General features: G+C 41.7%; 1 protein-coding gene across 2 annotated transcripts in view; it reads right to left on the reverse strand.

The window, feature by feature from the left end:
• SLC2A13 (solute carrier family 2 (facilitated glucose transporter), member 13) overlaps nucleotides 1-22,638 on the reverse strand; it is a 155,410-nt gene extending 132,772 nt beyond the window's left edge. The window contains exon 1 of one of the 2 annotated variants that reach the window (XM_014963998.1): nucleotides 21,868-22,638. In XM_014963998.1, the coding sequence (XP_014819484.1) occupies nucleotides 21,868-22,414 (547 nt within the window). In that variant the 5' untranslated portion in view covers nucleotides 22,415-22,638. The remainder of the gene's footprint in view (nucleotides 1-21,867) is intronic. The other variant, XM_014963997.1, reaches the window with a different exon arrangement.
• Between the last annotated feature and the right edge of the window lie 181 nt (nucleotides 22,639-22,819).

The following is a 22,819-nucleotide window of genomic DNA, read 5'->3' on the forward strand; positions in this document are numbered from 1 at the left end:
GGGTTTAATATTTTTCCTAGAACTTTTTTTTTTTTTTTTTTTTTTTTTTTTTTTTTTTTTTTTTTTTAAAAAAAAAAAAAAAAAAAAAAAAAAAAAAAGCAAAGATATCCTTGATGCTATTTCAGAATATAGTGACTGAGCCATTAATCTATATTAACAACAAAGAACAGTCACAGCTCATTACAGAAATGTATATTGCTAGGAGTTCCAAACGAACAGGCAGAAACAGAAGTTACTAAAACACTTCCTTTCAGAATACTCAGAGGAATGAGTTTTCCTCACTAACATATAAAGCTGTACTGAGATATTTAACCAAGGTAATAGTTTTGCTTTTTTCATAGATCTTAAAATGAACTTATAAGATCAAATTTTCATTAAAATGTTAAACTTTAATGCAACCAACTTTAAAGTTCACTTCATTAAGAAGCTGCCCATAGTGGTTTGTACTACTTGTAAGGATTCCAAGCAGCTTTAGCAAATCATTCCACAGATGAAGGATTTGTGGAAGCAACTTGATGAAGCAGCAAGTTTATGGCAAAGAGAATCAGGAATTAAATATTAATAAACAGCTTAATAGAGATTGTTACACTATGAGGAAATCTGAATATGAATTTCAGGTTTGGTTGTTGTTTGTTTAATTAAATAGTAAATTCCAAAGGGGGCAGAGGGAAACTTGCCAAGCTACAGCTGAACAGCAGGGCAATATTTTCTTCCAGCAACTTTGCAGGAAATCAGCTACAATTCTTATATCTTGGATATTGGACATGCAATCTAAATTTAGTGCCTTGAAGCACTATTGATCCCAGAAGTACATCAGATTATATAAAGAGACTTTCATCAAGTATTTTCTCTCACTTGTGTTCCCACAAATTATTAAAGTTTTTTTACTTTATGACAAAAATGGCACTCTTGCCAACTGATAATTTTAGAACATTGCACATATCCGAGTAGCAGTATTCAAGGACAAGGGCAACACACCGGTTAACTTCTTGAAAGAAGTAACAAGTTCCACAGTGATTTTATATTCTTTACTGTCAATTTCAAGAAGAAATCATTTAAGTACTTTGTGGAGAAAAGAATGTCTATCATTGACAAAACAGATGCATTTTAACTGCTAAGGATATTTATTTTAGAAGACCATTAGCTTTCACAAACACACATACAGGAGCTACATCAACAATCAGACACCGCTATTCTACAGACAACTCTACAACATATTTCAATTATTCGGCTCAATCTAAACAAAAATTAGGACTTTTCATAGTCTTGTAAAGAGCCCTTTTCTGTTGTTACAGTTAGCACTTCAGTTTTCAGTAATGACAGTCAACCTAAGGAGATATTAGAGTGCCTCATTAAACATGCTAATATGAAGCACTTGAGAAAGCAGTGCATTTGAACAGTAAGTACACTAACCGCTTCCCCAGCAAATAAAGCTAAAAATCTTCATTGAAACAGCTTGCATTTGAGTGTGAACATCAGGGGAAAGCTCACGTGCCCTCTAATATCTAGGCTTTCCACCCACTGCACATATCTAGTAAAGGCATTATCAGCAATTTGTAACTAGTTACTGGAAGTTATTTGAAGGACAATTGACAGCACACTTTCCCATTTCAATCTCTCCCCTAAGTCAGATCAGTAGAAATACATTTATTAGCAGTGACACAACTGTACTTGGCTACAGCAGAGCTCTGAAATATGTAAGGGTAGTGGGACAAACCACTAACACTAAGCCCACATTGCTTTGTGAGAACATAAATCACAACAACAGGCAGATTCAGGTGCATCTCCCCTAGACTGGGGGTCCAGTATCAGCAGACTTCATTTAAGTCTTGTATTTTATTTAAACACTAAGAGTATAAGAAAACCACCTACCACAGTAGAGAGACATGAATATACAACAAATTGTGTAATCAAGAAAAGACTATTTATCACAGTACTTATTTTTCTATGCTGAAATTCTGCAAGCCAGGCCATCTTTTTAATCTGGAAACCAGGTGGTTATGAAATGGGAAAAAGTAAGTGAGCCATGACATTTGAGGCAAGATAGACAAGAACGTACAATGTACAGGCTACGGTGTGAAAGTTTATTAAAACCTAATTTACCCAGTGTATTAAAAGAAAAAATAGTTTAGCAAAAACTTGAAAAAATAAGAAATAATACAGGAGTCTTTAGTAACACACACGCAGTAAACTAAAAAATACTACCCGCAGCCAGAAATCTGCAGTTCTACCAAATAACACCCCGATGTAGAGGGGGATACAAAACACACAACAACCTGTGACACCAAAAGAGGAAGCAGGAGAGCTAGAGGGAAGAAAAGGTACTTCTCCTCTGGGAAAATTGTCAAACAGTAGGAACAGAAAGAGAATGTTACATTAAACCAACCAGAACTGAGAAAGATTTTAAGGTCAGATGAAAGTATCTATTTGTGTTAAAGTCACTTTAACTGTAGAGTCAACCTCAGCCTCAACATTAGTACTATACACAGAACAGCTCATTTTGGGAAGAAAAAGTTTAAAAACAAACCATTTCTTCTATCCAAAGTTATTTTTGGATTATTCAAGGTTACACTAATCCAAAAACATGTAAAGAGAAAATTTGAGTGGCAAAGTCAGAAGGAATGAGAGGTATTTAAATAACCAGAGCCAAAATAATCAAGCTAATCATCCAAGAAAAGTTGGAGCAGAGATCCTTGCAACTGTCCAAAGCGTAAGAGCAGGCCTAGCACTACAGGTATCAGATCACAGCTTACACTTCCTGGCAACCCAGAGTTAATTACCCATATTCACTCTGTCTTTATGGCCAGCATATATTCCTTTTCATCCAGGTTGCCAAACACCGCGTCAGGCTGTCCCCACTCGGCTGCCCTAGTTCCTGGCTATCCTTCTGAGGGACCTCCTTCTCACAGCCTGGCATAACGGGAACCTGTGCTTGTAGTTCATGGCTGTAGATCCCATTCCAGAAAGCTGGCATCTTTCAAACAAGTTACTCCCTCTGTGCTGCCCAAATCTATCCGCAGATCTAGCTTTAAGATTTACGCCGTTTCAGACTACTTCAAAACATTAATCAGAGCGATTCCTAAAAGAAAACCAGCTAAAAGACAGCATCATAAAAATGTAACAACTGAACTGGTAATTAATCGAGCTAGCTCATCAGAGACAGCTTCTTCAAAATACATAAGTAATTGGTTGCTAACCTACAACTACATTTTCAATAAGCAAAAGACTTAAAAAGTCTTTTACTGAGTCATCTACACAGCTAGCAATTTGCATTTTTTGTATTTAGCAACTTTCAACACTGAAATAGATTTTCTTCTTTTTCTAAAGTGATCTAGACAGGAGCAGATGAATTATTTGTGAAACAGAGTTTTTCCTATTAGGCTTCTGTAAAAATACTTTCTCAAAAAGTATGTGTGTGTGTGTGCGCACACAGCCATGCAGGGGAGAGAGTATCACTAATTTTTAATATTGAATTTGCTGTGGCTCCCTCTACTTGAAAGGTATCAGGAATTGTAAGGAAGCGCATTTCTGAACCATTATAACAACACAAGATTAACAATAAGCCCTTAAAGTGACTAAAAGCTACCAAAAGCAACTAGTAAAAAGCCCTAATTTGTTTCATTTCTAAATTAATTTTGATCAAGCACTATTTGCAAAGATTCTGTGAACTTACAAGCTGCGGAAGATCTTTGTCAAAGAGTGAAGCAATTTTATACTTGAAGATTTTTACACTACTCAACACAACCTTTATTTTTATGATGTTGCAAAAGCTTCCCACTTCAGAAAATAAGAGTGTTTTATTTTTCTTTCACTTGAAAATTATAAATACAACATAGTAGTATTCTTTATGATGGCTTGTATAGACACGAAAGACAAGCAGTACTTAACCTACTTTATAAGTCAAGCTTTTAGCTCGAATATACAGTAACTGATGTAAGCGGTGCTTTGCTGCAGACATTTTTCAGCACTTGCAGACTATGCACTATACACGCTGCTTGCTCACACCTAGGAAGAACAGCCACATGAACTTGGCCAAGTCCTCGGGCAACTACAGCCAAAGAGAAGGAGTTGCTTCCCCAGCTCACGGCTCCTCCCCTTCCAGCAAGGCGGCAGAGCAGGATGTGTATCTGTATCTCAGCTACTCCAATTCCCATTCCAGACTTCCGATCTGGTGGCTGACGTGGAGTTGTGCTAAGGCACACAAGATGGCAACAAGCACAAGTAAGCGACTGAGGAGTGGCCTTCCAGCTCTTCCTGCTGACTCAGCCAAGCAAACAGCAGTTTCCAGCAGGGAAGCATGGTTTTATAATGACCCAGAGATATTTGGCAGGAATTCATCTACATAACCATTCATATATGCTAGAAAGCCAGCATTATAAACACCATGCAATCTTTACACGTCTCAAAACAAAAACAACAAGCCAAACAAAAAAACAAACCAACACCGAAAACTCTAGAACAACAGTTGAATGCTTCAAGGATTAGCAAAGATTTTCTGTGCAGAGAAATTTTATTTTCAGAGGACAAGGATAATGACTTCAAAGCTACACACAAAATGAATACTCGTTTCCAACTTTGCACTTCTGTTTATAAACCATTTTTTTTCTTTCCTGGTTCTACTACAGTGATGCTTTACCCAACTTACAACACTTCTAAGAGAAGTGATATCTAAACAAACACGAACAAGCTTTAGAAGCTGAACTACAGCTAAAAGCATGCCCTAAATTATACACGAAAGCCCTCTTCAACTAAGAAGTATCTTGGTTTTAACAGCGTTTCTTTCTACAAGTGCACTTATTAAAACAGTTAAACAGGTTAACTTTTCCATGAACTGCTTTAGGTTTCAATTGAGATAACCAAAAATCCAGCAACTGACTCCATACATGCAGCTTAAGATGAAGATGAGCAGAAGAATGCATTTTCTTACCTACCACTTGCCATTAATTAAAAAAAAAAGGATCTAGAAAGACTAATCTCATTGTAAACTTAGTATTTCAGATAAAAACTGTGGAGTGACACTGAGTGTGTTCATTTGCTATTCTAGGAAAGTCACTCATAAAAATACTGTCTGTATAGTTTACATTTCCAGTAATTTTGTGCTTGCAATGGGTAAATACATTGCAACCACCAATGCAGAAAACTGTATTTTGATATAAATTACTATATTTAGTTAGCCACTTGTGCAAGAAACAGCATGATTTGTAGGAAGGCAGGTACCAGTTATATGATTTTTATAATGATTGCTCTAAAACATAAACAAAAGCCCTGCAAGCCTTTTACAGCCTAAGGCCTGATTTTAAAAACTAAGTTTCAATTATATCATTATAATGCAAGTAGCACTCACGACAGTAATGAAAGTATCATTATAATGAAAATATACGAGCCACAGTGACGGCTCAGTTTCCCTTTATACTACAACCACAAATGATCCATTCAGAGATAATAAAACACATTTTTTGACCATATGGGAAAATAAATGGTGTCTATATTTGCAGTATTGGAGGCTGGGGGTGGTGGTGGAACTCAGTGTAGTACTTCCTCAACATACTTTCCATGGCATGCACGGTTCACATGCTAGGAAGAGTAAGGGTGTTCCCAGTATCTACAGGCTAAGTCAACATCTTGAGTCTATATTCCAAGTGCTTCACATTTCATTGCTTTATGAGAAGCAGCTCAGCTTAAACATCCAGCTTCAGTGCAATTTCTCCCCATGGCCTGGAGATACCTCACTACCAGTTCAACACCACCTGCTTGGTACCAGCGCAGTGTAACTGTAGTAGAACACCCTATACAGAAATCCCAGATAAGGATCTCTCAAGCAGTTAAGTCTCAGAAAGGGTTTTGGCTACTAGGACAAGGATCTTGGACTAGACTGTCCTTAGTAAAGGGACAAACCAGTGCTGAACTTCTTCAGGCCACGTAGCTTTACTCCTAGAAATGACTTGTGATAGTCCCGATCAGCAGTCACAACTGCAGCATTCACTTAACTTAAACTGTCAAGGCACACAAGAGTACTTTAAGCTATTTCAGTGTGTATTTACTTCCATCAGTTGCTTATACTGACAAAAAAAAAAAAGATGTTACAAGTGAAGAATGAGGCTGCTGCATTTGTGGGAAAAAAACCAAGACAGTATCTGTCACACGCTAAAGGGAAAAAAGGAACAGATCAACTGCTCCATTACCAATATCTAAGGGACAAAGAGCTGAGGAAAGTCTCAGTAACCAGGAGCGGGTGGATGCTGCAGGTAGTAAGAAACTGCTGCTAAATTTTATCAGGGAAACAGACTGCTGAAGAGCTCGGAAAAAAAAAAGCCTGCAAGGCCTCAGGGAAGAGACTGATAGAGGACAGAAGATCCCAAGAAAATCTGGGAGATGCCACTCTCATGGCTTTCAGCTTTTGACAACTCGCAGTCCACTAGATGCATTGTAAAGAACAGCCATCTTCCAAACAACAGATTCAATTCTGCTAACAGGGTTGCTTTAATCCAACTTTTACTTTGCAGACCTTGTTATTAATAACAGTGCTCAGAGTAAATGGATGTGAGAACCACCGATCACAGCAGCGCAGCTCCCAAGGTCCCCCGGCAGAGCAGCCCTTTCCTGTCCCCTTTTCTTTCTCTGGGCATGTCACCGGGGAAGGATTCAGGACGAGCTGCAGGTCAGCCTGCAGTGAAAGCTGGGCAAACATTGCCATGTTCTCAGTACATCTTGTTTATTGATACAAGACCCCGGTAACTCTAGACAACCTAAAATTTAAAAGGAAACAAAGATGAGTATCTAAAATGCTCTTCTGTAACTCTGAGCACTGCACTGTTTCTCTCATCCAGCAGTCTGTTGGGTTGCCCCTGACCAATAAGACAATAGTGAAAACAAGAAATTTTAAGAAGAATTAAGAGTTAGCGTTTAAAATGACACATCTGATAGTCTCATTCTAATTTACATAGATGCAGCAAATATCCTTGTTAAGATAAAATCTGCTTTTCCTGTGATTTGCACTCCCCAAGTTGCCATAAATCACTGTAAGTCGTAAAATGGACTAACCAGGCAATGCAACATTCTGCTGTTTCAGCTTGCTGTTCCCCAGCCTCTAAGTGCCCCAGCTTTTTTTGCACTCTGAGCCACAACTACTACTCAGAACCCCCTGTTAATTTTATTTAACGGCTTCATATCTGCTTCCACTAAGAAGCGGATTCCATCCTTAAAACTGAAGGGCTTATTGTTAAAAATGAAGCCACATTCTCTTTTGAAGGGACAGCACATTCTCATGTTGGGTTCAAGTTTTAAGCGAAAAGATTCATGCACAAGTTACCACCAAGAAAAACAACTAAATCCAAGATCTCTCTGAAATACAAACTTTGCAAGTTCTGCACTTACAGTATTACTCTACTTTCACAAAGAAAGTATAAATAAATTTTCACATTTGAGGATAACTGGAAATCCTAACGCCAGAGTGGAGAGGGAGCTCCAAATCCTCACAGCCCTCTTTCCAAAGAAACCCTATGAAGTAATTACTGTCTCACATCTTGTTTTTCCCTATAATCTAGTCACATTTCACCCGATGTTTTAATTAAGTTTTCATAAAGCAAGATCTAATTGAAACATCAATTACAGTAAAACCTAGGTACATTTAATTGAATTTTCACTCAAAAGAAAAAGAATTACTTTTATTTACATTTTAAAAACATTGCTGGTCTACATCCTCATCCTTATTTTCCACAACAAAAGGTACTGGCTGCTGACAATACTGCAGGTGGGCAGCATCAGGAGGCAGAAATAATTATCCACTGGAGGAGAATTATTAAACTGAGCACTAATAGAGTAACTGTGAGTAGGAAAGAAACCACTTGTGTTAGCTTCTAAGAAAGCACTAGGAACCAGCAACAAAGCACAAAACAGCTCACAGGCAACTGGATCTCTGAATTACTCACTACCTGCTCCTACCTGCCCAGTTAGTACTGCTCATACTTGTATGCAGCAGGAAAATAATAAAACCATAGTATCTTCACTATAAAATTTTACAATCCATTACAAAGCACACGTGTTGATGAAAGGTTTATATGCAGATGAGGTTGGGGAGAAGCATCTATTCTAGCAGAATGCTACTCTTCTTGCACTAAAGACAACCTCCTTAACAACAGAATCCCCTTCCTTAGTCCTCATGCCTACCACAGTGATAGAACAGCTAGAAAAACTTCCCACAGACCGTGCTTCCAAGGCAGTGTGTGCTCTCAGCAGTTCAAATGTCTATGGCTCGTTATCCTCAGAAGCAGCACGATCCACCTTTCAAATACTGTCAAGTTCACATCCACATTCCTCTGCTCACTCCGAGTCTACATTGCTCTCCTTTCTTACTTTAAAGGACTTTTTAATTGCTAAGGCATACAGACCCCTTGAGTAGTGTTTCAATATCCCATATCAGAAAACTCAAGCTTAAGTATAAATTACCAAAAGCATTTAGTAGCAAACTCCTTTAACGACTCTTGTGCCAACTGCTTGTAAGGAACAGAAAAGGCTCGTGGGAGTAATTGAAGAATCAGCATAGTCACTGATACAGCACGTCAGATTACATTCAGGAAATTAGGTCTACATTATTCCACTGAGATAAATCTTAATGCTTTATAGAGCTGGGATGGTTTTGGGCAATCTTATTTTTCTGTGCAATGACAAGTATGTGACAATTTGTATATATTTACCTATTAACACACAGTTTGCACTTCCAGTTAAGTAGAATTACCTACAGTTACAAAGCCAAGTGGGAATTATGTAACAGCCATTAATTGCAACTGGTAACAAATAATCTGCCAACATTTCAGTAAGATTTGAGTATCAGGCTTCTGTGGCTCATACCGCCAACAGAACTGCCTGTCTGAAGGCCAAACTCACAGCAAGAAGGGAAAGAGGAGAGAAGAGATCTGACCATAGAGGAAATTACCCGAGAAACTGAAATTCAGACTATGAAGTCCATTCAGAGAAACAGTGGTGTTGAACAGGTTATGACTGATGGAATTAAACATTATTATTTGTTTTTAATAAGTCCAAGAATGCCTTTCAAAAACGCAAGCAAATATGAGCCCCACCTTACAGAAGGAAAAATGGAGTCATAAAGTACCACAGTCACTTTAAGATCAAGTGGCCAGGAAATAACAAATCCAAGACTTACAGATTGGTCTTACATTTACTCAGCAAATGATGGTGCATCAGAAATTTGGGGTCTCACAAGATGCAAGGCAAGCCTTTCAAAACAGTAAAACAGACATTTTCTTATTGCAGTATTTAAAGTTAGAAAGCCTTCTAAGTGGCAAGTAAAACAATCACATGCATGTATTTAACTTATTTTAACGTAAGACCTGTTGTAAATTAGCCTTGAGACTATGAAACTGCATGACACAAAAAAAATTCATGTTACAGCAAGGCAAGTTCAAGGCTATGTGTCTCTAGCTCTTTGTATCAGCATGGAATAATATTATTTTTCTTGCTAGCACAGGAACACAATAGTGTCCTTGCTACTATTGCTCCTACGGCACACAAGGAAATTGCATGGGTTCCAGCTCCAAGGACAGGTAACTCACACTGGTACTTGCATTGGCAAAATTCACTGTGAGTTACAAAACCGATGGTTACAGATGCTGTAACAGGACAAATTCGCAGAGTAGAGAACACATAGAGTAACTGGGGAAGTGAAATGCAGCAGAGGAGACGTTTCTCTATTATAGCTTCAGGGATGTGTGTATTTTAGTGGCAGATAATGCGTGACAAATAGAAATCCAAACCAAAGAACACGAAGAGCAACTGTGAAAAGGAGACATAGCAGACCAAACACTTCTCAACCTATTATTGCTTTAGGGATACACGTATTTTAGTGCTGATAATGTATGACAACTAGAAACCCAAACAGAGAGCCATACATTCAGCTACATTGGGAACACATTTGTACAAGACTGACAAGTATGCACTCAGGCACTTTTATGTTTTACTACAGCTAACCTAATCATTTGGTTTAAGCAAGAAACAGAGCGTTACTGTAAACAAAATATCAAAGAAGATTAATATAAGCATTTGTGAAGAAATACGATGTACATCATCTTCGAATATCAGCTTAAAAGTCATAAACTTCTCTAACAAAGCTGCCTAAAGTTGTATTTTTCAGTTGTAGCTGAGCATGACATCCATATCTACCCTGCAAACTTAATTTTATACGAACCTACGATTACCTGATGAACAGATTCCTATCTCCGGTAAAGTACCATACTGAGCAACTTGATCTAGGTAAAGAAAATCAGAAAACCCACACACAGTCCCTGAAAAGTTTCACCATTACAGGGTGAATAACTGAGAATTATCTTCTGAATGAACTAAACAAATATTCTAAACAGGTGGCTCAGATCTTGCTAAAGATTCAATGGGTATTAGAGAGGAGACAGGCCTGCTGGTCTGGAGCTGCGAGAAAAAAACCTTCTCTGCGCTGCTGCATTTATAAGCGCAGAGCACCCTTGCCTTCTGTGCAAGGGAGCACTCCACATCTGAGAGGATAATGATTAATCTCCCAGATAGTACTTAGGTGTCAGGCAAAGCAATTAACTTTGAATTAGAGAGAGGCCCTGCAGACTGATACGACAGACAGCTTTTGACTCCAGGGAAGGAAGACTCAGAAATAGGTGGGGATAGGCAGAATCAAAGCCAAAACACAAGCTGCATCTTTTCTTGCTTTAAAGTCACCATCAGCAGGCACAAAATAAAGCAAAACAACAACAACAACAGAGCTTGACCTAAAGATTATGCCTTGGAACTACAGCTTTTTCAGGAGCACACACACACATTGAACATTTCATTTAGCTAGTGAAACTGCAGTCAGGGAGGAAGGGAAGCCCTAAACCAGCAGGACATAAGATGCATGGAGGTAATCATGCAGAACCTACAGGTGCAGACAACTATTGTACCCTGCCCCAAAGTTAGATTTTAAGATAGATATCACATTTATACATATATTCCCATCCAAGCTTTCAAAGAATTTAGTAAAGTACATTCCCACTCACTAAAAGAGAAGCTGACATTATTTGTGTATTTGTGCTCTACCCAATGTGTGCCCAGACTTCTGCTATATGCACCATTGATTTTTGCCAGGAACATGCCAGTCAATCATTACATGAGAAAGGATCTACATTCTGTGCCTTATTTCTCCTCCTACCCAAGAGCTACATACAGCATAACACCAGACTGCAGTATTCAGCTCAAAATATTACCACCACAGTGACTGAATTCTTGAACTAAAGATCATGAATGCCTACGGACAACACTTAGTCTTTTCTACCCCTTTCTTCACGATCCTGAAGTTGTCCGGGTGGCTCTGGCTTTCCATTCGTACCAAGCTGTTCCAATGTGAGTTGGACTGGTGAGGTCAGCAGTGTTTATGATTAATGCAGGAGCAGGGAGTCTACAAAGCAAAAGACTTAGCTGCTGAACTCCATAGTGAATAAAACCAGGCTTACCTTTTCCCCTTAGGCAGATTCCCCATTCCTGTGCTGACATAGCTACTACTGACCTCAACAGTCCAATAATCAAGGACCTGTGAACAAACAAAAAAGGTCACTTGTATGCAAACATTTGCTGAAGTGCATGCTTAAAGTACACACAGCTTTGGTCTTAACCAGTACTTCCTCCATGCTCACTGGGCTCTAGTTCACCTGTCACCACACTGCCTTTCGCGGATGCAGACTCTCCCCAGGATCCATCAAAGCTCCAAGCAACAACCCTAAAAAAAAAAATTAACTAACCAAATAAAGAGAGAAAGTACTTCGTGGCGAGTCCCTTCAATTTCATCTCCTTAACCTCACAGACTAAACAAAACTTCCTAGGTGGGCAGATACAAACAGAAAATTAAGTTCAAAATAATAGGCAGAGTAAATCCTAATACAGCTAGGAATAATAAATATAGCACACCGGCCTGAACCTTAATCACACAAAAATTACCATAAGCAACAGTGTTTCGCTCCTACTATCACATTGTTAGACAAATAGATTCCAAAGGAGTACTAGCTCTGACTCAAGGCATTTGGGATCCTGATATACCATCCTCCAACTATACTAGAACCGAGGCTCCTAACTCTCCCTCTTCCCAAGTGCCCTCCAGTTAGATGTTCAAACAGGCAGCAAACACATTCCCTGCCTCCAACGCCTCATGTATTCTCTGGGCTTCAATTATCTTTCTAGATTTCTGAAGTTACTCCAGCCTCATTGTCGTAACTTTCATCAATATATTTAGTTACCTAACATTTTTCCTGTAAAAAGCTCAGGAATAACTAATTTATTAAGTACATTTATTAGCTTCAATACACAGGTTTTGCTTCCAGCCTTCTCGGGGCACCTTTAAGATAGCAGCTTTAGCTTTTCTTCCATAATTCCTTGACAATTTTTGCTGTGGAATGGCACAACATGAAGCCTATGCTACAACAGTCAGTTTAGCAGCACAAGAGAAAACTACGACATGCTCAGAGATAGCAGTCTTCAGCATCAGGATCATCTAACTCTTCCTTAAAGAAATTACCGAATCCTGACTGCCTCACCATTTCTGCATGTGCAGCTGTAGGGACAGTAAATCAACAACTGTATTTTCTCCAGGTTAAGGTCTGCCAGTTCCTTGAGGATCAGAGTTGTAAAAAAGTAATGGGCTATACTGTTTGAATCTCTCATAACATTGGCAAAAAAACCCACAGAATCACAGCTAACTACCAAGTATTGTAGCACTACTACATGTTTTGGACATGAATAAATGATAATTTAGGGGAGGAAAAACGAGGGATGGGAACAGGAGCTCCTTGTTTCCAGCAGCTGCTTGGTGCTGCTTTGGAGGCTGAACTGCATGACAGGGCATGGGAATGGGATGGCACTGGTGCTCCTTCTCCCGTCCTGCTCCTCTGGGCACAGCAGCTCTGCTCTGGTACTGCACCGGGAAATAGGAGGAATATCTGGAGCCCTGCTCCTCTCTCGCCCTTGGAAGTGGGACAGATGCCACAGCAGGACCTGGCTGAACTGCAGAAGGCAGTTCAGAGTAGGGCACACATCAAGATTACTACTACCATTTTCAAATACTATCAATACTTAACTCATTTTTTTTTTCTCTGTTTGATCACAATAAATGTGACTGACGGCTTATGATGGCACTACTCTAATAGTAATGTATCAGCTGTAACAACATGAAGCCATTTAATGACACTTATTTAAGGTCACTTTCATGTTTCTGACTGTATCAGCATGAAGAAAAGATGACAGACAGAAACAACCAACAGTGTCAAAAAAAAAAAAACCAACCAAAAAACCTAAAACAAGCCCAAAATCCTACAATCCTACATCCACCTATTCATTAGGGGTGCAATCAGTTCAAGACGGATTTAAATTTCAAATTGTTGGTGCTTTCAAGTAGGCCGAAGTTCAAAGGTCTCACCTGGGGAATCAAAAGTAGAAGTGCTAAAACTACAAAAATATACCTGGAAAACTATCAGAAGTTACTAAGCAAGGTCGACTGTTCAAGGTTTTTGTGCTGTTCTGGTACAGAATGAGCATTTGAGAGAAGGAACAGGAAATAATTTCTTATCAGCAATCAGAAATTAAAGACCTTCTTCCATTGGCATGTGCCAGTGGCCACTTCAGTAGGTGTTTCTGTCAGAGAAACACTCACTACAACATGTTCCCAGTTGACAAGACCACACAGCCCACAGCATGGACAATACAACATTAACACCAGGCAGGCTCTTCTGCCCTTTGCAACTTGGAACGCGTTCCCCTGGGTTTCCTGAGTACGACAGGAAAGTAGAGCTGTGGCTAAACACAAAGACATCCCTAATGCTTCCTTCCAGCTGGAAGGAAAATCTTTTCCCAAAGTGCTTACGCTCATAGGCACAGTAAAACCACAATTATTGGGGTTGCTTTCCTGAAAGTTTGCAAGAGAAACAACAGTGGAGAAAACCATACACATGAGGCTCCTGACCAAAAGAAACGGGAAAGAGAAGCACTGTCACTCCTTGTTTGTGTCCAAGTCAGAGAAGGTTAGTCTGCAGAAACTCCCACTTCTGGGAAAAGGCTGGAAAACTCCTACCTTAGGGCTACCACTTATGGTATAAGTTTCTAAAGCTATTTAATTTTGTCTAGACTATGAAAATATGGGCAATTGCCAGGTGAATCTAATTTGGGATACACATTTTTGTTTACACAGCAGGTCCTACACCATTTCTGGCATCTTCTGTTTTTGTGTCTATCATCTGGAGATCAACAATCACTTCATTACTGCCTCAGAGACAATTGAGCATGCAGCTGTATGTGCTTGTTGATTAGATTAGAGCTCCTCAATGCTACCAGCTGGCACAAGACCTGCGAAAACTCAGACCTTCCCAAATACACGGTGTTGAAAAGAGACCAGAAAGTTCTAGATTTGAGGCCTGAAGCAATTGCCTCCCAGGGAAACCCCACTTCTCCCTTAAGACCATGTGTCAGAGTGCCTGTCAGTCCTCCTGCTAAAAGCATCAGGAATCACCAGTGGTTTCCCCACTGCCTGGAAAATCTTTTTGCCTTGAAATTGCCTCATCACTCAGGAGCAGAAGTAGAACCTGCTCACTGATGTAAAATGCTCACTAGCAAAGGACAAACCCCAAGGTCGGTGCCAGGTGCTTCTGGAAAACATCAGCTCTAATGAGAACCAAGAAGCCTTTCAAATGAACCACAGAGGTCAAACCTCCTCCAGAGAGTTGCTCCCTTGCTGAATTACACTGGAAAAATCAGGGAGGCAGGGAAGAGAAGTTCAAGTAGAGAAGCTAGGGTGACAGCTCCTGAATATACATAACTGGAAGACCCATCTCTAGGGGAGAAGACCCCTGCGGGACAACTAAAGGACAAGCCCAAGGTAAAAGATTCCATGTATTAATAAACTTATGCACTTTTTTTTTTCCCCAGCAGTCGCTGCTTTTAAGCTTTCAGCAGCTCTAATGACTGTCCCACACGACCCAGCCTCTTCAAAGGTTCACACCAGCAACACTGATTGTACAGGTCAGATACAAAAACTCAATTCTTCACCAATGAAGACCTGTAAAATAATTATGCAAACAAAGCCATCCATCAGGCCCATTATACCTCCGTGGTAACCACATGCAGCACAGCCACAGTCATCCAGTTTGATACCAGCCATCTTAGGGTAGAAATCATCAATTTTCAGGACTTCCATAGGATTTGCAACTCAAAAGCTTACCACACTTTCATTCAATATCCCTAAAATCCCTAAAATACTACATTTTAAAAGAAATTAATATATTTAGAAATACAATATATCCTATAAAAACCCACTTAAGATAATTTAAATCTACCCCCCCTTCTTTTCAGCATCTACTTTCAGTATTTTCACTTGTTTTATTGTTTCTCAGGATACAACTGGCAAGGTATATACTAGTACACTCAAAATAAAAATTGAGTGTATATCCTGACAGTGCACAGCAGCAGACAGCACTTCAAATCTGCTTCCTGGACTTTCCTTAGATGTCCTGCCTTGTGCCTCTGCTGATGGGGCTGGTATAAACTTCAGCCAAACAAGTCACTTAAATCCAAGAGTTCCAGATGAATGATTCACTGTCTTTAACATCCCGGTAAGTGGATGCCACCGGTCTCTTGTTCCTGTAGCAAACAAAGCCTTTTTAAAATAAGCCCACCGCTGGTGCCCACATGAATTTTTCAAGATAGGTAAGGAAACACTTAATGTTGAACGCTGGAACGTCCTTCAAGTTGTCTTTTCACATAGGAGTAAGAGGATCATATAAGTTTCAGTTTTAAGTCACATGAACTGGATGCTTTGTATTTTTTCCCAAAATCAACAAAAATACTTAAAATGCAACAGGAATTATGTTTTGATAGAACAGTTTGACCAAGTACAGGGAAAAACATTTTAGAAAATTCTCATGTTTTAGAGACAGAAAATCAATTTCAAGGTTTACCAACTATGGGAATTTATTTTTTTTTTTTAAGTTAAACAAAGCCAGCAAAAAGCCCAAAACAAAGGTAAAAAAACCAACAAAAAACCCCCCAAAAAACCCTACCACCCTTATGACTTTGAACAGTTGCCAGAAGAATCAAAAGTCCAAACAATCTTTTAGATGTAACTCTGTGTGCTTAATATTTTATTCTGAAGCAGTCACTAAATATTAGCCAAAGATAGTAATAGTAATATTTACATACAAATTGCCCGACTTTTGGTATTACACAAATAATACAAACAAGATAAAACAATAATGGAGTCAGTGCATGTTGACATGAGTGCAGGATCGTGTATTCTAGCTAATGGACACAAAATTAGAGGACTTCAAAAGATACAATTTTTTCATCTTAGTGTGCGCCTGGTGCCCTGGAAGATCACAGCTCCAGCCAGAAGTTAATGTATCCTCCCAGATGCTTTTGCACAAGAACAAATCAATCTTGTAAGAAGCAGAGCTCCAACCCTGAGCACACACAGTAATGGCAGTAGCTATAGGTCCTGGAAATTCGGGTGAGCATCTCTGGTCACTGGCATTACAAGAATCCATTCCAACAACGTGGCTATTTGTCTCTCCATTCCCCTCCATTCCTACTGCAAGCTTATACTAACAAACCACTGTCTCCAGAGGCAAAAATAGCCTCTGAACCTCTGGATTGAAAATTACAAGCATCTGCCAGAAACAGCAGAGCATATCTGGGGGCTGAGGGTGACTTTCCCCACCAAAATGTACTAAGGTATAAATTCCTTTAAAAAAACCTCACTTATAAAAACTCACTGAAGCTTTAGAGCTTCCCATGGGGGTTAAGGAGTGGGGGGAATAGATTAATCTTTATTTTTTTCCAAGATAAAAATACACAACACCTGAAAAAGCTCAGTAGTACACTAAAAGAAAAAGAAAAAAAAAGTAAAAAAAAATCTCCTCATATTTAATAGGGAACAGGTCATAGCGTTTATTTTCCAATATTTTCACAGCATACATGATAGTCCAGCTGATACAGTGGACCTTTACTTAACCACCATAAAGATAATACAGAGCTGGTACTACATGATGCAAGTCCTTTGGTTGAATTTGGTTATTTTTGTTATTTGCTCCTGTCAGTAGAAGCCAGTCCCACCAGGGGAGCCCTGAACCATATGTCAGCACTTTCCACTCCTGCCTGATTCCGTGCACAATCTTGTTTCCTCCACTCAGAAAATGACCTACATATGCAGTAAAAAGATGCTACCAGGAACACTACAGATGTCACATTCAAATACCGCCTTTAAAAAACAAAAATACTACAGACATTTTAAGTACAGAGCAAGCACTGAGCAGCAGGCTTACATGGTGAAGATACATAACATACCACCAGCAAAGCCAGGGAGAAGACAAGGCACCTAACCAAGTCAGGTCTCTGTTGTGTTGCAGACATAGTTAGTAACAGAGTGCACGCACCCACAGTAGTCCTAAGGAGTAACTCTGCTTCCCCAAGGGCTTGGGTGGCCTGTGCGTCAATGCCTAAGCCACACATGGAGTAAGAAAACATAACACTGAAGAGCTGATCATTAATTGAGCATCATCTATTCTGCATGCTGAACAAGACAGGAGAATCTAATCATCCAGCTAACGATTGTACATGAAGATAGAGATCAACTCTGCATGAGCAAGCTCAATTCTGTCACTTCCTGACAAACAGCTTTTCTTCCACAGCGGGTACATAAAATGTTCTTGAAAAAGAGATCTGAACAGCACACTACCTGAAACACCATGCCAACACCCACGTACACCAGCTGCAGGCTTAAAACCTTCAGCATCCTCAATAAGAGAAGGATGAACTGCTCCTGTTGCAGGTGGTCGAGCTGTGGAAACACATCTAAATAGTCTTGGCCGATGGGTTCAGACAACAAAGTGACTGTAAAATTAGGACATTGGGCTGATCACAGTCTAAGAGAGAAGTGACCTTGCAAACAGAGCCACTCATTATTATCCTTTCTAGTCTCCATTACGTTTAGTCCTGGTGCTTACTCTACTCACTCTCCATCTCCCTTCTCACGGCAACAGATTTTCAGTAGGATTAGCTCTTGTCTACAGTCACGCCTAGCTTGAACCTTTGGTGTTTCAGTTCTTGGCCTGTCCCCAGACTCTGGAAGGACAAACAAAAGATAAGTCAAGGGAAGAACCTGGCTTTCCTGCCACACGTACAAAATACAGCAGCCAACACAAGGCAAACCTGTGTTGACCCTCAATCCCACACCAAGTATGGTTGGTCACCCTTCAGCAACAAGCGAAGGCTGTTAGCATGAGCAGATGCAAAAGTCCAAATATGCTTTATGCCCATGACATTTTTTCTGACTAAGCTCATACAAAGTGCTACTGAGCACACATGATCCAACTTCCTAAATGCTTGAAATTTGCCCACATTTGCTGTAATGAATACACATCCAAACATTGCATTCCTGACAACAGGCTCAGCCAAATTCCTGAAGAGTCAGGGAGAGCAGAGCTGCTCAGGAAAGGGCAGGCGTCGGGGAGGGAATGACGATCACAACCTTGTTATTAAGCCATTTTCCCTGAAGTTGTCATGAACTATGTATTTTGAAATTCAGACCTGAAAAGATCTAAGCATATTCTAACCTTATGCTGAATTTGGTTTCCATTCTTTTGCACTCCTTTGTATTGACATTGAGGGGGGAGGGGGAAAATAACTGTTTCCAGCTATAAAAATCTAGTCAACATTCACAATAAAAGAGGGCTTTGGCTTGTCCTTGAGAAAAGGTCTTTATTTTCCAGAAACATCTCCTTCTGTAATTGCTAGGAAGAAAATGAGTTTTTCTATCTCAAAACAAACAGCTCTATGGAAAACAGTAAGAAACAGACAAGACAGACAAGTGAGAGATGTTCCTCATTTCTGTGTATATCCTGCGGTTTACATCCCTGAAAGTTTAACCGTAGCCTTTATAAATCACAGCCACAAGAAAAATGGCCGTTTTCTCACATGGGCACAATTAACACAGATCCACACTGTACCAGCGAGGGCGGAACGAAGTCCCATAGGTAAGCATCACTTTTACAGCACCACAGTATCGGCCGTAACACAGTAACTCATTTATTGAATGCAAACAAACGCCTATTTCTGGAGTCAATCTCTTGATGTGCAAGTGGAAGAGAGCTGGAGGAAAGAAACCTCAAAAATGTATAAAATTATACACAGCTAGGAAGTTTTTACTGGTTTGCAGGTAGGAAAGCATTTCATAACACTACAGCATCGCACCCTTACACTTCAGCAGCTTGCACTGTCACTGAAGTGTCACAATTCTGAGCGACCTCCTTACACCAGTGCCAGGGAGTTCTTGTTCACGGTGGGCAGTAAAATGATAGTCGGAGGGTTCCAAGAGCAGAAAGGGAAGAAACTGGTTAAAAGATCCACCAATTTCCAATGCCTTCATGAAATTATCCAGGCTCCCTCTGGTGGGGGATTTAATGTAGAGATTGTTGCAGTTTGCTGTATGAGAACAGGTTTGAACCACAACATTTTTTCTTCTTTTGTAAAAATAAACCTCATTAGTATTGGACTCTGTGATTCTTGGAGTCTCTTGTGATGCTTCAGTGACAGCAATTTAAGTTAATGCTTTGTTTCTGGCCATAAGAGCAACCTTTGATAAAAATGAGAAAATATCGTATTTTTAAAAATATAAATCAAAGTCTTTCCACTCCAAAATCCTCAGAACATCTCTCAGTCCTTACTTCAGCTCTCCAGAGCCCCAGCAGAACCACCATCTCTGTCTCTGACATGGAAAGAATCCAAAGATAGATCTCTCTCCCCAGACCACACACGAAATCTACAGCTATACAAAGGAACAACCCCTAGCTCCCAATTTCTATTTCCGCATTTTATATATTCATTATAGTAGCCCCGAGTCTCATATCCCTCTGACAATACCTATGTAATTTATTTACACCAATGTAGGATAATTCCAACACACCTACCTACGTATCTTTCTATAAGACACACACGCAAGAGTCAAGAAAATAATTCTCTCTCTTCCCCCTGAAGTTGTCGATGTAACCAGTTACGGGCAACAAAGAACACGAGAAGCTTTACAAACACAGAAAGAGGTAAAATTTAATATTTTTTAGTATCCAACACTAAACATACGTATTACATATTGCCATAAAAACACCTGCCAGCTCATAGTCAAATTTAGCTTTCTTGTCTCCTGAACATTATAATAAACATTATCGACATTCTGCAGTCTGAAGCCTTCATTAAAAAAAATTGCCGGAAGGTAGCACCTGAAAAATAAGAAACAACCACCCACCTCGGGGTAGGAAAACTGCAACCTGAAGATGTCCCTTACTGTACAGGGAAACCAGCATGAGCCCTTTCAAGGATGGAGCCAATTTTTATTTCTGACAGCCCTTATTATGATTCACTAACTTTTTTCCTTAATAAGATCACAAACTGCATCACAGCAAGTGTGTCTATAACAAGCCAGAGAATTCAAAAGATTATTCAGTGGCTAAGAAACAGAACTTTGCTATGCAGAGGACAAGAAGTCGAATTCTCAAATTGTCGGTGTGCTTTTAGATAGGAAGGGTTGCAAGATCACAGTAAGAAAGATTTACTTTTTTTTTCCCCCGCTATACACAGGGCAGTCCAAGGACTCTGAATAACCTCATACAGCCCATCTTGGATGATGAATATCATTTAAATTACTGCCTGACAGGATGGCAGCTGAAGCGCAACCAAAATACTGGGGATATTTAGGATATAGTTGGCACAGAAACCAGTCTCAAAGGTTAGAGGAAACATTCCTCATCACTTCAAGTTCCTTGGGACAACTATAAAGTTTTACCAGAACCTACTGCTTGCAAGTTATGCAACGCATATAGAAAGGCAGCCTAAGAGCAGCAATTCATGTTCAGTTCTGCTGAACGCTACTAACGAAATGCAAAACCTCCCAAAACCTCCCAAAACAAGAGGCGTCTCATTTGACCAGAGAGATTACTACCTCATTTTGTCCCAAAAGCATTCCTTTAGTGCCAAGTGAAAAGGAAAGCTGTGTGGGGAATCAGAAGAGACATTTACAGTTCAGAAAGACAGGCACCATCTCCCCCCTCACTCCCGGCCGCCCAGAGCCCCCTCAGAGGCAAAGCTCACGGCGTGGGCTATAGACAGACCACCCTGGAGACGAATTTGCAAGAAGGGATGCGCGACCTCGCACAGAAACCAGACAGCTCTCCCCCAGCGCGGGCTGGGACCGCACCGCCTGTGAGCAGAACCGAAGCGGGGGAGCACACAGCTCCCCTCCGCCGGCAGAGCCCTCTCCCGCCCTCGGCCCGGCCGTGCACCAGCAGCCGAGAGCTTCCAACCCCACACCTTCGCCTTTTCTTCGCGGGCTGCCCCACATCAGCGAGCGGATTTTAGGCTCGGTTAAACCCGCCTCTCGGGGAGAGGGCGGGGGGGGGGGGGGGTTAGAATATAATTGAACTGTGTTCAAACTCTTAAAATTTTGTTAAGAGAAATAAATAATTTTCTTTAGAATTATCATCTACAAGCATTAAGTTTTTGGACTTATTCAGCAGATTATAATACTTTGCCCTAATATTACTTGATCTGAAAGACTCTCAAGAGTCTGTGAGAAGAAGACTGCAGTAGGTCTGATGTGGGAACTGTTCTCTCTTTTAAGTGATGTTTACCTGTAATATTTATTTACATGTCTGTCTTTAAGTTACTTTCTTGGGGGGGGGGGGGGGGGGGGTGCTTTTCCCAGCCGGGGCAAGAGCTGGGGACTCTCGGATGGGGGGAGCGGGGCGGACTGGAGGAGGGAAGGAGGGAGGGAGGGAAGGAGAGGAGCCGTCGGGGCGGCTTGGCACTCACCGATGCCCAGCCCCACCACCACGCGTCCCCCCAGCAGGGTCTCCTTGTCGCGGGCGGCGGCCAGGACGCCGGCCCCCGCCGTGAAGAGGCCGCTGGCCAGCAGGATGCAGGGCCGCCGGCCGCACAGCCCGTTGAGGACGCCGCCGGCCAGGGCGGAGAGGGCGGCGGCCCCCACCGTGCCGGAGACCAGCAGCTCCTGCCAGAGGGCGTCCAGGTTGAGCTCCTTCTTGAGGAGGAGCAGGGCCCCCGACACCACGCCGGTGTCGTAGCCGAAGAGGAACCCCCCCAGGGCGGAGAAGACCGACACCACGTAGACGAAGCCGGGGGTCTCGTCTTGCTGGAACTGCCGCCGGGCCGCCCGCTCCAGCTCGCCGCCCGACGCCGCGCTGTTGAGGCTGGAGCACGACTCGGCGGCGATGAGGCTCCGCTCTCCCGCCGCCGCTCCCGAGCCGGCGGCCCCGTCCGCCTGCCTCCGCCGCTTCTCCCCCATCAGGTTGCTCAAGCTCCGCAGCGTGTACTCCACATTGTCGCTGGCCTTGCGGGACATGGGACGGCCGCGCCGGCTCCCGCCCCGGACCCCGGGGGGAGGGCGGAGGGGGGGAGCTTGAAGGCGGGCGACTCCTAGCTAGGGCGGCTAGCGCCGCTCGGTCCTCACCCCCGCCCGCCCCTCTCGGGCCGCGCTCAGCCGGGTCGCATAGTCCTCCTCCTCCCCGCCGCCTCCGCCAACCGGACGGACTTGAGGGGGAAGTTGCCCGCCGCGGCTGCCGCTCCCCAGCGCTCAGGCGGAGCCGGAGGCGGAGGGCGGGCGGGGACAGCGGTTTCTCCCTCCCCACCCCGCCTCACACACACACACGCCCCGTGGCGCGCAGCACTGCGCAGGCGCAACCTTCCGCGCCTGCGCACTCCCGCGACGCGAGGCCGCCGGCCCCCGCCGCGCGCCGGCACCTCGCCT

This window comes from Calidris pugnax, unplaced genomic scaffold (genome assembly GCF_001431845.1).
Source record: "Calidris pugnax isolate Ruff unplaced genomic scaffold, ASM143184v1 scaffold44, whole genome shotgun sequence".
Taxonomy (NCBI): Eukaryota; Metazoa; Chordata; class Aves; order Charadriiformes; family Scolopacidae; genus Calidris; species Calidris pugnax.